Source organism: Schistocerca nitens, chromosome 12, assembly GCF_023898315.1.
Source record: "Schistocerca nitens isolate TAMUIC-IGC-003100 chromosome 12, iqSchNite1.1, whole genome shotgun sequence".
Lineage (NCBI taxonomy): Eukaryota > Metazoa > Arthropoda > Insecta > Orthoptera > Acrididae > Schistocerca > Schistocerca nitens.
Genome location: NC_064625.1, coordinates 130,154,973 through 130,171,367, shown reverse-complemented (window position 1 = coordinate 130,171,367; position 16,395 = coordinate 130,154,973). Strand labels below are relative to the sequence as shown.

Below are 16,395 nucleotides of genomic sequence, written 5' to 3'. Positions count from 1 at the left end.
TCGGGATAGACTACAATCCGACCTTTATCAAAGTCGGAAACGTGATGGTACTCATTTGTCCTCCTTACACGAGGCATCACAACGTTTCACCAGGCAACGCCGGTCAACTGCTGTTTGTGTATGAGAAATCGGACGGAAACTTTCCTCGTGCTAGCTCGTTGTAGGTGTCGCCACCGGCGCCAACAATGTGTGAATGCTCTGAGAAGCTAATAATTTGCATATCACAGCATCTTCGTCCTGTCGGTTAAATTTCGCGCCCTTAGCACGTCATCTTCGTGGTGTAGCAACTTTAATGGCCAGTAGTGTAATAAACAAATACGAGGGTGTTCAATAAGTAATGCCGCACTTTTTTTCCCAGAACTTATTTATTGTTCAGAGTCACAATTTGGTGACAATATACATCAACATGTCCATGTCCTATTTTTCTACGTAGTCTCCGTGACTTTCTAGGACTGTACGCAAAAGTTGTTGAAGAAGTTGTAGTCCCTTCTGATAAAAGCTCTTGTCCTGTAGGCGTAGCCATGTTTTCACTGCAAGAGTGACTCTCTTGTCGTCTTCGAGGTTTGTTCCCCTTAGAGGATCTTTAAGCGGCTCAAACAGAGGGTGTCAGGTCTGGACTATACCGTGGATGAGACAATGATGTCCAACCCAATTTGGTGATGTGTTCCCGGGTTCTCAGACTAGTGTGTGGGCGTGCATTATCGTGTTGGAGCAAGATTTCTGCTGGATTCTCATCCGATCTAACACGCCAGAAACGCTTTTTGAGTTTATTCTGAATTGATGACTGACCCTCTTCGCATCACATCCACGAGAATGATGCCATCACAGCCCCAGGAGACTGTCACAATGTCTTTTCCGGCAGAGGACGTTGCCTCGAATTTCTTCTTTTGTGGTGAAAGAGGTTGATGCCACTTCACGGACTGCCTTTTTGTTTCTGGCGCAAAGTGGTGCACCCAGCTTTCGTCCCCCATAACGATCCGCGACAGAAAAGCCGATCTGTCAGTCCCAAAACGCTTCAACAATTGAGATGAATGGCCTTTCTTTGAATCTTGTGGTCCGCTGTGAGCATTCGTGGAACCCATCGTGAGCAGTTTCAATATCCGAGAGTCCTGATCATTGCAGACGCACTTCCAATGCTGACCGACAGCTGTAGAGCCAATTGTCGAGTTGTGATGTGCCGGTCGGCACGAATAATGGCATCCTCACGCTTCAGCACGCCTGGAGCAGTGGCTGTGACAGGACGTCCCGAGCGTGGCTGATCGTGGAGCTCTGTTTCTGCATCTCCTGAGGCTGTGACTTTTTTTACCCATCGCCCGACTGTACTCCTATCAACTGCAGTATCGCCATACACTGCACACAAACGTTTATGGGTGTTCACCATCGTTTCTTTTTCTGCACACAAGAATTCAAGAACTGCTTGTAACGTGAGTCGTATGTAGGCGCCATTTTGACGCTGTACTACGGCTCTGCCATCTGCCAGAACGGTTCGAAACTTTACCGGCGCACAGAACAAACATCTCATGTGAAGCACCAACAGTTCCGTTTGTCTTTGTATATTAATGGCCTTAAAAAATTGGGGGCATACTTATTAAGCGATCCTCGTACAGTTATGAACGGGACACTCAAAACGTTTATTTCATACCTTTTCATAGGTGCTCAATGCGCCCCCCCCCCCCCCATCCCCCTTGAGACGCACGGCATATGCCAGTGCACTATTGAGATTGTTTCCACACTGCAGCGAGCTTGTCCTGAGCTACAATTTCCACAGTTGCTGTTATGCGGTGTCCCAGTTCATTCATTGTTGTCAAAAATGGCTCTGAGCACTATGGGACTCAACATCTTAGGTCATAAGTCCCCTAGAACTTAGAACTACTTAAACCTAACTAACCTAAGGACATCACACACACCCATGCCCGAGGCAGGATTAGAACCTGCGACCGTAGCAGTCCCGCGGTTCCGGACTGCAGTGCCAGAACCGCTAGACCACCGCGGCCGGCATGACATTGTTGTCGGTAACGGAGACAGATAAGCAGAGTATTTTAGGAGGAGGAGGAGGATATTGGTGTTTAACGTCCCGTCGACAACGAGGTCATTAGAGACAGAGCACAAGCTCGGATTAGGGAAGGATGGGGAAGGAAGGCGGCCGTGCCCTTTCAAAGGAACCATCCCGGCATTTGCCTGGAGTGATCTAGGGAAATCACGGAAAACCTAAATCAGGATGGCCGGACGCGGGAAGAGTATTTTATAAACCTCCACAAGAAATAATGACATACAGTCAGGTCCAGTTACCTTGGAGGCCAGTAATGCAAGGCTGAATCATTTGGTCGAGTGCGACCGGTTCATGGTTCAGTAATCCTTTGATTTAAAAATTCCCGTACTTCCAGATGCCAGATTCCTGTTACTAAATGAAGACTTTCGAAAAAAAAGTTGTCAAGCATATGGACATGTCTGCTTCATGCAACTGTGGACCACACACCTTTTCCCGTGAAACTACACAAAACACATTAAATTTTGGAGAGTCCGTCTCATGTTGTACTACTTCATGTGGTTGTTCCATACCTCATGTTCTCATGTATGACTATTTATCTTTCCATTTAAATGGAATGTTAACTCGTCACTAAACACTATGTGTGGAAGAAAACTGTCATCCTCCATCCTGTCATGAACGAAATTACAGAACTCCACACATTGTTGTTCGTCACCTTCACGAAGAGATTGCTGTAGCTGAATTTTGTACGGTTTCATGCGTAAACGCCGACGCAACACACGCCAGACGGACGTCGGGGGCATGTTGAGCTGTCGAGCTGCACGGCGAACGGATTTCTGCGGACTTCTTGTGAAACTATGGAGGATGCGTTCGACGTCTGTGTCAGACACTCGGGGACGGCCCGGCGATTTGCCTTCACACGAACAACCTGTTTGTCGGAATTGTTCACGTCTCGTCTAATGCTCTGTGCTGTTGGCGGATCCACGCCGTACCTATTACGAAAGTCACACTGAACAGTTATTACTGACGCGCACTGCGCAAGACGTAGAACACAAAAAACTTCCTATTGTCCCGACACCAATTTTATTAGAACTGAAGTTGGCGCACAGTGATGCTACCTACTGGGAACCACGCAAAACTCTTTCTGATACAGCCTATATTGGAACCAAGAGTAAGGAATGTAACGCTCACGAACAGTGATCAAAAAGCAACGGGAATTTTTTTAATTTCGCCGTCTTTATACATCAGATTTTCAGTATTTTGTATCGTATTGGTAACATGGTCCTGCGGTATGTTTCCATTTTCAGCGGTTTTGAATATTTAGTTTATTGTTAATAGTCGACTAGTTTATATATGCTTTCCAGTGCTCGGCGAATTTTTACTTTCGAAAACGATGGATCAAAGAATTTTGCATTGAATTTTTCTTGAAAGATTGCAATAAAGTTCAGCACCGCATTCCATATGTTGACTATACCTTCTGCTGAATCTATTGGAAGACAAGAGTTAACGAGCAATATAAACCTTTGAGAAAAGGCTGAGAAAACGTTGAAGACACGGGCGGTATGGGCTTTGTAGCGTATCAGTTACTGAGAATTGTGTGGAAGAAGCAAAGATAATCGTTCTGGAAAACCGCCGAATCAACATCAGAGGTGTTGATGATAATGTCAGCACATCCTCTGGCTCATGACAAGTACGCACATCAAATAAAGTTTTGTATCACCTCGGTTTCGAGAGTTCCGGAACCTGTACAGAAAATTGGAATAGAGATCAACATAAACTTCATTCCGCCCTTTTTATTGCTCATGAAAACCACACATTGCATGTTGTACCACCATACACCGAGGTAGTCCAGATTGCTGTACACACCGGTACCTCTAATACCCAGTAGAACGTCCTCTTGCATTAATGCATGACTGTATTCGTCGTGGCATACTATCCACAAGTTCATCAGGGCACTGTTGGTCCAGATTATCCCACTCTTTAAAGGTGATTCGGAGTAGATCCCTCAGAGTGGTTGGTGGGTCACGACGTCCATAAACAGCCCTTTTCAATCTATACTATGCATGTTCGATAGGGTTCACGTATGGAAAACATGCTGGCCACTCTAGTCGAACGACGTAGTTATCCTGAAGGAAGTCATTTACAAGATATGCACGATGGTGCCGCGAATTGTCTCCATGAAGGCGAATGTCTCGCCAATATGCTGCCGACATGGTTGCACTATCTGTCGGAGGATGGCATTCACGTATTGTACAGTCGTTACGGCGCCTTCCATGACCACCAGCGGCGTACGTCCGGCAGCGGTTAGACACTGGACTCGCATTCGAAGGACGACGGTTCAATCCCGCGTCCGGCCATCCTGATTTAGGTTTTCCGTGATTTCCCTAAATCGCTCCAGGCAAATTCCGGGATGGTTCCTTTCAAAGGGCACGGCCGACTTCCTTCCCCAACCTTCCCTAATCCGAAGAGACCGATGACCTCGAAGTTTGGTCTCTTCCCCCAAACAACCCAACCCGTACGTCCGCTCCACATAATGCCACACCAAAACAGGAGGGAACCTCTACCTTGCTGCACTCGCTGGAGAGTGTGTATAAGGCGTTCAGCATGACCAGGTTGCCTCCAAACACGTCTGACGATTGTCTGGTTTAAGGCATATGCGACACCCATCGGTGAAGAGAACATGATGCCAATTCTGAGCGGTCCATTCGGCATGTTCTTCGGCCCATCAGTACCGCGCTGCACGGTGTCGTGGTTGCAAAGATGTAACTCGCCGTGGATATCGGGAGTGAAGGTGTGCATCATGCAGCCTATTGCGCACAGTTTGAGTCGAAACACGACGTCCTCTAGCTGCACGGAAAGCATTATTCAACATGGTGGCGTTGCTGTCAGGGCTCCTCCGAGCCATAATCCGTAGGTGGTGGTCATCCACTGCAGTAGTAGCCCTTGGGCGGCCTGACGGATGCACGTCATCGACAGTTCCTGTCTCTCTATATCTCTTCCATGTACGAACAACATCGCTTTGGTTCACTCAAAGACGCCTGGACATCTCCCTTGTAGAGAGCTCTCCCTGGCACAAAGTAACAACGCGGACGCGATCAAACTGCGGTATTGACCGTCTAGGCAGGATTAAACTACAGACAACACAAGCCGTGTACCTCCTCCCTGGTGGAATGACGAACTGATCGGTTGCCGGACCCCCTCCGTCCAACACGCGCTGCTCATGCATGGTTGTTGATGTGTCGGCAGCTGGGCCAACACCTTGTAGAATGAAGTGGCTGAAAGTGCACGCTAAACTAACGCAGACGGGCGTGAAGTACTGGAACATGAGACTTATTAATGAATAAGAAGAAAAGTACGTAGCTGGAATAATATACTTAACTTTATTCTCTTGTTGGAATACATCTCTTGAATAGTAGTAAGCTATAAGCACTTATACAAATGGCGCCTTGCTAGGTAGTAGCTATGGAATAAGCTGAAGGCTATTCTATCAGTCTCTCGGCAAATGAGAGGAAGACTTGGTAGGTCTGGTCGCAAGCTATGTCGTCCGTACAACTGGGGCGAGGTCTAGTCCGTGTATTGTGACCTGCCATGTGGTGGCGCTAGGATTGCGATTACACAGTGGCGACACGCGGGTCCGACATGTACTACAGGACCGCGGCCGATTTAAGTTACCACCTAGCAAGTGTGGTGTCTAGCGGTGACACCACAGTTGTTTATATCTTTGGGCGGATTTAGTGACATCTCTGAACAGTCAAAGGGACTGTGTCTGTGATACAACACCCACAGTCAACATCTATCTTCAGGAGTTCTGGTAACAAGGGTGATGCAAAACTTTTTTTGATGTGTGTAATTTTTCGGATGTTTTTGGCATGAAACGTGTATCAGCAAAGTTTCTTACGCACTTGTTGAACTTTGACCAAAAACAGCGGCGCGTAAATATCGCTCAAGTATTGCCGAATGAAGTAGAGAACGATCCATAACTTCTAAAGAAGGTTATAACAGATGATGAAATTGGGTGTGTGGGTATGACGTCAAATCAAGGCCCAATAATGCCCACGGAAACTGACTGACGAGACAATACAAAAAAAGAAATCGACAATTCGATCACATGTGAAGGTTCTCCTCACTATTTCTTCCATTACAGTGGGATAGATGGATAGTACATAATGAGTTCCTGCCTTATGCTCCCCCTGCCAGTAAGGAATTCTCCCTGGAAGTTGTGTGCCATTTGCGTGAAGCAGTCCGAAGAAAACGACGATAGTTGTGGCAAAAGCTCACGATAATAGTCCTGCTCACACCATTGTTAGACAAAAAACAAAAACCGTTATGTTGCCTCAGCCACCCTATTCGCCAGACATGGCCCCTGCAACTTCTTGCAATTTCTGCGGCTGAAGAGGACCGTGAAAAATCGTCATATTGACACCACTGATGAGATAGTTGCTGAAAAACTGAACAACATAACGACAAGTGTTCCAGAAATGCTTCCAAGACTGGGAAAAGCGCTGTCACAAGTGCATTATGTCTGAGAGGGATTATTTTGGAGGGGACGCTACGGTCGGCTTTGCCTATATGACACAACAAGTATCTGGCACAGTTGTTAGATTCGTTGCAGCTGCTACAATGGCAGGTTACCAAGATTTAAGTGAGTGTGAACGTGGTGTTATAGTCGGCGCATCTCCGAGGTAGCGATGAAGTACGACAATTTCACGAAGTGGACCGTGGATATCAGGATTCTGGTAAAACATCAACTCTCCAACATCGCTGCGCCCGGAAAAAGATCCTGTACGAACGGGACCAACTACGACTGAAGAGAATCGTTCAACGTGACACAAGTGCACCCTTCCACAAATTGCTGCATTTTTCAGTGCTGGGCTATCAAAAATTGTCAGCTTGAGATTCATTCTACGAAACACCATCGATGTGGGCTTTCAGAGCTGAAGGCACACTTGTGTGGTCTTTGATGACTGCATGACAAAGCTTTCCACCTCGGCTGGGCCCGTCAACACCGACACTGGAGTTTTGACGACTGGAAACATGTTTCCTGGTCGGACGAGTCTCGTTTCAAATTGCATTGAGCAGATGGACGTGTACGGGTGTGGAGACTCCATGAATCCACAGACCTTCCATGTCAGTAAGGGACTGTTCAAGCTGGTGGACTGTAATGGTGTGGAGCGTGTGCAGTTGGAGTGATATGGGACTCCTGATATGTGTAGATGCGACTCTGACAGGTGACACGAAAGTAAGCGTCCTATCTGATCATCTGCCTTCATTCACGTCCATTGTGCATTCCCACGGACGTTGGCAATTACAGTAGGACAATGTGACACCCCACACGTCCAGAATTTCTGCAGAGATGCTCCAGGAACAATCTTCTGAGTTTAAAGTCTTTCGCTGGTCACCAAATTCCCCAGACATGAACATTATTGAGCGTATCTTGGATGCCTTGCAACGTGCTGTTCAGTCGAGGTCTCCACGCCTTCATACTCTTATGTATTTATAGACAACTCTGCAGGATTCATGGTGTCAGTTCTCTGCATCAGTATTTCAGACATTAGTCGAGTTTATACTACACCATGTTGTAGTACTTCTGTGTGCTACACAATATTACGCAGGTGTACCAGTTTCTTTGGCTCTTCGATGTTGATGGAGGATGTAATCGAAAACTTTGCCTTTAAAGTACTTCCATACTAACGATAACAATATGTTCTGCTGAAGACAGTGATGATTCGTAACCACACATTAGCAATAATATTGCAAATGGCTTATATGAGGATGCTTGTTTACTGGAGCATTTTTTGCGTCTGTTATTGTATACTTTCTTCTGTGACACTGTCTGCTATTCATTATGATCCGGCTTCTATGTCATGGAAAAAATCAAATGAAATCATCGTATGGCATTGATGGCTGCGAGGCCCCATCTAGGGGAGTTTGGCTGCCGAGTTGCAAGTCTTATTGCAGGTGACGCCACATTGGGCGACTTGTGTGTCGGTGGTGGTGATGATGATAATGAAATTGATGATGATGACAGCACAACGCCCAGTTCATGAACATAGGAAATCTGCAACCCAGCTGGGAATTGAACCCAGCCCCGCTGCATGGTAGGCAAACACGTTACCACTCAGCTAAGCAGGTGGACATATATAATGTGAGATAAAATTAGAGAGATCCGAGCTTGTACTACTTACCAACATTCATTGTTCCCAGATATCTTTCTGGACTGGAATGGAAAAAGCGGATCAGCAGTGGTACATGAAATGCACTCTGTCACGTACCAAAAACAGTTTACAGAATACAGATCTAGATGTAGTTAGCGTCATATAGGTCACACTGATCTGCCCATCTGTATATGCAGGGTGATGAGGAGTGCTGCCTGCGAGCACGCTACTTCCTGGAGCGGTCGCTGCTGCTGGACCGATCCTCGGCACCTCCTCCACTGTCTGCGGCCTCTCTGGCGCTGGCTCTGGTGGCGTCCCGCAGCGAGGTGGCCGCCGCCGCCGTCGCCAGGCTCAGAAACGTCTCCGCCAATGAGGAGGGCGACTTTGGCTGGCCCTACCACCTGTCAGACACAAGAACAGGAACGCTGCCCAGGGATCGCCGGCTAGCCAGTGAGTATTGCCCACTTTGTGGTCACTAGGAAGGTCTGGGAGATCCTGGCAGGGTCGCCATTTCAAATTTGTAGAGATAAAAGAGCCCTTCTGTGAGCCTGCAGCCGGCTGTGGTGGCCGAGCGGTTCTAGGCACTTGAGTCCAGAACTGCACTGCTGCTACGGTCACGGGTTCAAATCCTGCCTCGGCCATGGATGTGTGTGATGTCCCTAGCTTATTTAGGTTTAAGTAGTTCTAAGTTCTAGGGGACTGATGACCTTAGATGTTAAGTCCCATAGTGCTTAGAGCCATCTGAACCATTTTTTTATGAGCCAGCAACAGCACCCAGCAGTAGGTGGGACACATAGCACGGCACAAGACTGTTAATCCGCTAAGGGGGACTGGATGTCATCAGGCTGACTTGGAGCAGGAGAGGCACCACGGGACATTTTAATTTCCACTGTCAATGCTTTTACAAATAAATTCTTAAAACTTTGTGAGCATGACCAGGAAGGATTCAATAAAATGGTTCAAATGGCTCTGAACACTATGGGACATAACTTCGGACGTCATCAGTCCCCTAGAACTTAGAACTACTTAAACCTAACTAACGTACAGAGGCAGGATTCGAACCTGCGACCGTAGCGGTCATGTGGTTCCAGACTGTAGCACCTGGAACCGTTTGGCCACTCCAGCCAGCCAAGAAGGATTCAAGATTCACACACATAGTGGAAGTTAAAAAAAATATAATAAAATAATTTTTTTTCATGCATAATTTCATCTTATTTCCACTCACCATGGGTTGCATTTGTTGCTATAGGTACACTTTTCTTCATAAGTAAGAGAGATTCTTAAATTAATTTTGCACAGCATACAAACCATACTTACATGTGTGTGAAACTATAGTTTTCCAAATCTATTAAAAAGTGTGACGTGCATTGGTGGAGTTCTCATTTGCACTCAGGAGACTCATGTGAAAAGATTTCCGATGTGATTAAGGACGCATGACAGGAATTAACAGACTTTGAATGTGGGATGGTAGTTGCAGGGAGATGCATAAGACGTATTTCGGAAATCATTAGGGAATTCAATATTCCGAAGTCCACAGTGTTAATAATGTGCGAAAATCTGAAATTTCAGGGCTTGCCTCTGACCACGGGCAACGCAGTGGCCGAAGGCCTTCACTTAACGACCGAGAGCAGTGGCGTTTGCGTAGAGTTGTCAGTGCTAACAGACAAGCAACAGTGCGTGAAGTGATCACAGAAATCACTGTGGGACGTATAACGAACGTATCAGATAGGACAGTGCGGCAAAATCGGGCGTTAATGGGCTGTGGCAGCAGACGACCGACGTGAGTGCCTTTGCTGACAGTATGACGTCGCCTGCAGCGCCTCTCCTGGACTCGTGGCCACATCTGTTGGACCCTAAAAATTGGAAAGAGTCCCGATTTCATTTGGTAAGAGCTGACGGAAGGGTTCGAGTGTGACGCAGATCCCCCGAAGCCGTGGACCCAAGTTGTCAATAAGACACTGTGCAAGCGGGTGGTGGCTCCATAACGACGTGGGCTGTGTTTACGTGGAATGAACTGGGTGCGCGGGTAGGACTGAACCTCTCATTGACTGGCAGTAGTTACGTTCGGCTACTTGGAGAACATTTGCAGCCATTCATGGACGTCATGTTCCCAAACAACGGCGGAATTTTCATGGACGACAATGCCCCATGTCTCCTGGCCACAATTGCTCGCGTTTGGTTTGAAGAAAATTGTGGACAATTATAGCGAATAGTTTTGCCATCCACGTCGCCCCGACGTGAATCCCATTTATGAGGCATAATAGAGAGGTCAATCCGTGCATAAAATTCGTGCAGCAGCAACACTTTTGTAACTATGGACAGCTGTGGGTCAGCGTTTCTGTAGCGATATTCCAACGAATTGCTGAGTCGATGCCGCAACGAGTTGGCGCACTACGGCGGACAAAGGAGGTGCGACACGATATTGCGAAGCATCTGATGACTTATCACTGCAATGTATTTACTAACAACACTAACTGACACAATCCAGTATATTAATACTGCAGACAAAAATGATCTCTACTAAAATCTAGTGAGTCTAACCTTGGTACAGAAAAGTCTTAATGAAAGTTAAATTGAAATTTAATTAGTTATTTTTACACCCCAACTACTTCCAACCCCCTACGCTACCATTAAGTAAATATACGCCAATGTTAATGTTAAAACGATGGCTCAACCTCCAATTTATAGGGTAAAAAGCATTGAGATTTATTCGTTTAAACAGTCAAGCATTCATTTTCAAAATTACTGTATTAGAAGCTTCTAAGAGCGGCCAATATAAATCAGCAATATATACAATGAAGAGCGAGATAAACTGGCACAACAGCCTAATATTGTATAGGGCTCCCGCGAGCACGCACAACTGACGTCGCATGGAGTCGATTAATGTCTCAAGTAGTGCTGGAGGGAACTGACACCATGAATCCTGCAAGGCTGTCCACTAAATACCCAGGAGTACGATGAGGTGGAGATCTCTTCTTAACAGCACGTTGCAAGGCATCTGAGATATGCTCAATAATGTTCATTTCTGGGGAGTTTGATGGCCAGCGGAAGTGTTTAAACTCATAAGAGTGTTCCTGCAGCCACTCCGTAGCAATTCTGGACGTCTGGGGTGTCAGATTGTCGTTCTGGAACTGCCCTTGTCCACCGGAATACACGGTGGACATAACGGATGTAAATGATCAGACAGGATGCTTACGTACGTGTCACCTGTCAGAGTCGTATCTAGACGTATCAGGGGTCCCATATCACTCCAACTGCACACACCCCACACCATTACAGAGCCTCCACCAGCTTGAACAGTCCCCCGCTGGCATGAGGTTGTCTCCATACCCGTACACGTATATCCCGTCGATACAATTTGAAACGAGACTCGTCCGACCAGGCAACATGTTTCCACTCACCCAATAGTCCAATGTCGGTGTTCACAGGCCCAGGCGCGGCGTAAAACTTTGTGTCGTGCAGTCATCAAGAGTACACGAGTGGGCATTCGTCTCCGACTGCTCATATCGATGATGTTATGTTGAATGGTTCGCACGCTGACACTTGTTGATGGCCCAGCACTGAAATCTGCAGAAATTTGCAGAAGGGTTGTACTTCTGTCACGCTGAATGATTCTCTTCAGTCGTCGTTCTTGCAGGATCTTTTTCCGGCCGCAGAGATGTCGGATATTTGATGTTTTATCGGATTCCTGGTATTCACGGTACACTCGTGAAATGGTCGTTCGGCAATATCCCCACTTCTTCTCCACCTCGGCGGTAACGATTACGATAAAATCGCTCGTAAGCCAACTATAACACCACGTTCAAATGTTCAAATGTGTGTGAAATCTTATGGGACTTAACTGCTAAGGTCATCAGTCCCTAAGCGTACACACTACTTAACCTAAATTATCCTAAGGATAAACGCACACACCCATGCCCGAGGGAGGACTTGAACCTCCGCCAGGACCAGCCGCACAGTCCACGACTGTAGCGCCTGAGACCGCTCGGTTAATCCCGCGTGGCATAACACCACGTTCAAAGCCACTTTAATCTTGATAACCTGCAATTGTAGCGACAGTAACCGATGTAACAACTGCGCCAGCTACTTGTCTTATATAGCCTTTGCCGACCGCAGCGCCGTATTCTGCCTGTTTAGTTCTGTATTTGATCACGCATAACTATACCAGTTTCTTTGGCGCTTCAGTGTAAAATAACGAGGCTGCTTCACTTGCATCCGTGTCTTCATAATATCTACATTCACATCACCCTCAACTGATAAAACAGATTGAAGTGGAGTGGCTCATGTTGTCCACAGTTCTTGCAGCACCACAAAAACACCGTTCCTGGCCCACGTATCTTCCTGAAAGATGCATCCTGGCGACAAACACAGAAATAACGCGAGTGAGCTCTTCATGATTGTAAAAATGCCCGGTTCTGTATTGATAGATACTAGCTGACAAAAATTTATGACTTGGCTACTGATGATGGTTTGGTTTCGGTTTCAGCCACGGCAGCGGAGTACAAGGCTTCCCTGTACGCCCTGATGACGTACTCCATGATGGGTGACCTGCGCTCCGCCGAGCCCGTCGCTAAGTACCTGTTCTACCGCTCCTACCTGCTGGACACCCACAAAGAGGTACGCCAACAGCTATACAGTCCTCAGCCATACGATAATCCGCTGTAGAATAATGAACAACGTAAATAACATGATGTGCACCAGCGCCTGAAGTGCATAGCTCTTCAATATTACGATAGTAACTTCAAAAAGCAATAAATGCGGGGTCGGTTCAAAAAATTCCGGAACATTCGCAGCCGTGGCCGAGCGGTTCTAGGCGCTTCCGTTCGGAATCGCGCTGCTGCTATGGTCGCAGGTTCGAATCCTGCCTCGGGCACGGCTGATGTCCTTAGGTTTGTTAGGTTTACGTAGTTCTAAGTCTAGGGAACTGATGACCTCAGATGTTACGTCCCATAGTGCTCAGAGCCATTTGAACATTCGCAAATCCGCGCCAATGGTGTGTTGGAGCGAAATGCGGTTGGCAACCCTGCACACGCCTGCATTTCATTGTTGTTATGTCTGTTAGTTGTTGTTCACTGCTGTATTGAGTAGAACGTTAAGTCCCACTTTTGCGAAATTCGAGATGGCAGCAACGCGTATGCTTTAAATTTGGCGTGAAACTCTAGAAAAGCTTTAAAGAGACACACCAAATGATGCAGGAAGCCTACGGTCATGAGTGCTTAAGCTGTACTCTGTTACGAATGGTTCACACGGTTTAATAATATCCGGACGGAAGTTAAAGATTACCCTCGTTCTGGACACCCTTCAACGTCTACCGACGACGGTCATATCAGGAACGTCAATGAAATTGTGCGTGCCAATCGGCGGCAGACTGTCCGACAGACTGCAGAAAAATGTAAAATTTCATTTGGATAATGTCATGAAATCCTGACACAGCATCTTGGAATGCATCATGTCGCCGCCAAGTTCGTCACATGCCTCTTGAGTCAATATATATATCAATATATATATATATATATATATATATATATGTATATATATATATATATATTAGCTGAAACAATGTTTAATTATTTGTATGGATACACGTCATACATTCACAGGATTTGAAGGTTTTACTGTAAAAATAACTGAATACTGTGTTCCTGTTCAAGAATTCCTCTACAATCTCTAAGAAGTTGTTCAGGAGAAACATTTTTAACCTACATTTGAAAACAGTTCTGCTGTCTGTCAGATAAATTTTTCCCTGGGCAGATTGTCCGAGAATTACATACATGCGTAGTTCACTCATGTTTGCGCCAATGTCCATTCCATTAAAGGTAACGCAGACCATTTTTCCTTCATTTGTACTTGTGAAAATGTCTGTCACTCTGAAACTTCGTTGGATTGTTGATAAGAAATTTCATAAGGAAATGCATTTACTGTGAGTCTGTGGTGAGTAAACACAGCTACAGAGATGCCTGGGCGATATATGTTCGTGAACCTCAAAACTAATTTTAATTACTTGCTTTTGTGTATTTAATACTTTCTGCCTAAGTGAAGAGCTGGCCCAGAATATTATCCCACAAGATGTCAGTGAATGAATATATACACAATACTTCAATGTACTGATTTCTGCATTACCAGAGAGGACACAATGTAATATGGTACAGGCTGCAGTGCTGGTGGAGGGGGTGATGTGAAGACATCCAAAGAGATGGACAGATATTGCGAGAGGGCTGTACGTAAATACACTCCTGGAAATTGAAATAAGAACACCGTGAATTCATTGTCCCAGGAAGGGGAAACTTTATTGACACATTCCTGGGGTCAGATACATCACATGATCACACTGACAGAACCACAGGCACATAGACACAGGCAACAGCGCATGCACAATGTCGGCACTAGTATAGTGTATATCCACCTTTCGCAGCAATGCAGGCTGCTATTCTCCCATGGAGACGATCGTAGAGATGCTGGATGTAGTCCTGTGGAACGGCTTGCCATGCCATTTCCACCTGGCGCCTCAGTTGGACCAGCGTTCGTGCTGGACGTGCAGACCGCGTGACATGACGCTTCATCCAGTCCCAAACATGCTCAATGGGGGACAGAGCCGGAGATCTTGCTGGCCAGGGTAGTTGACTTACACCTTCTAGAGCACGTTGGGTGGCACGGGATACATGCGGACGTGCATTGTCCTGTTGGAACAGCAAGTTCCCTTGCCGGTCTAGGAATGGTAGAACGATGGGTTCGATGACGGTTTGGATGTACCGTGCACTATTCAGTGTCCCCTCGACGATCACCAGTGGTGTACGGCCAGTGTAGGAGATCGCTCCCCACACCATGATGCCGGGTGTTGGCCCTGTGTGCCTCGGTCGTATGCAGTCCTGATTGTGGCGCTCACCTGCACGGCGCCAAACACGCATACGACCATCATTGGCACCAAGGCAGAAGCGACTCTCATCGCTGAAGACGACACGTCTCCATTCGTCCCTCCATTCACGCCTGTCGCGACACCACTGGATGCGGGCTGCACGATGTTGGGGCGTGAGCGGAAGACGGCCTAACAGTGTGCGGGACCGTAGCCCAGCTTCATGGAGACGGTTGCGAATGGTCCTCGCCGATACCCCAGGAGCAACAGTGTCCCTAATTTGCTGGGAAGTGGCGGTGCGGTCCCCTACGGCACTGCGTAGGATCCTACGGTCTTGGCGTGCATCCGTGCGTCGCTGCGGTCCGGTCCCAGGTCGACGGGCACGTGCACCTTCCGCCGACCACTGGCGACAACATCGATGTACTGTGGAGACCTCACGCCCCACGTGTTGAGCAATTCGGCGGTACGTCCACCCGGCCTCCCGCATGCCCACTATACGCCCTCGCTCAAAGTCCGTCAACTGCACATACGGTTCACGTCCACGCTGTCGCGGCATGCTACCAGTGTTAAAGACTGCGATGGAGCTCCGTATGCCACGGCAAACTGGCTGACACTGACGGCGGCGGTGCACAAATGCTGCGCAGCTAGCGCCATTCGACGGCCGACACCGCGGTTCCTGGTGTGTCCGCTGTGCCGTGCGTGTGATCATTGCTTGTACAGCCCTCTCGCAGTGTCCGGAGGAAGTATGGTGGGTCTGACACACCGGTGTCAATGTGTTCTTTTTTCCATTTCCAGGAGTGTAAGTGAGGCAAGTGTCTCTTTTTTCAAAATACGATGTCTCTTAAAAAATTACAGAAATTTGCCCACAAAATTTTTCTTCGCTCATATTTTACTTATTGTGTGCATGGTCTGCTTCGAAAGACTCTCCACCATAGTTGATACACCGCTCCCGACGTCGTTTCCACTTCCGGAAGCGGTAGTTGTGCCTCTTGCTGGATCGCGCGAAGCGCCGTCTGCGAATTTTCTTTTATCTCGTCTGTCGTTGCAAATCTTCGTCCTTTCAACGGTGTTTTCAAGTTTGGACATAAAAAAAAGCTCACAGTGGCCAGGTCTGGAGAGTACGGAGGGTGAGACAGCACAGTGATTCGTTTTCTATGCAATAGCCACGCACCAACGGGGATGAATGTGCGGGTGCGTTATGGTGATAAAAGAGATGATGAATTGTGTCGGCACATTTCAGGCCGCATCCTTCTCACATTTTCTCTCAGGCTTCGCACCACGTCCCGATAGGACCATCGATTAACAGGTTGCTCCTGTGGCACGAATTCGTGATGAACTAATCCTTCAAAGTCAAAGAACACTATCAGCCTGGCTCTGACATTTGACCTGACCTGAGGAGCTTT

At 47.1% G+C, this 16,395-nt stretch overlaps 1 protein-coding gene across 1 annotated transcript in view; it reads left to right on the top strand.

Moving 5' to 3' along the window:
* Window positions 1-16,395, top strand: part of LOC126214956 (C3 and PZP-like alpha-2-macroglobulin domain-containing protein 8) — an 877,403-nt gene that overhangs the window by 776,217 nt on the left and 84,791 nt on the right. Inside the window, exons 22-23 of the mRNA XM_049941592.1 lie at window positions 8,340-8,592; window positions 12,629-12,759. Of these exons, the coding sequence (XP_049797549.1) occupies window positions 8,340-8,592; window positions 12,629-12,759 (384 nt within the window). The remainder of the gene's footprint in view (window positions 1-8,339; window positions 8,593-12,628; window positions 12,760-16,395) is intronic.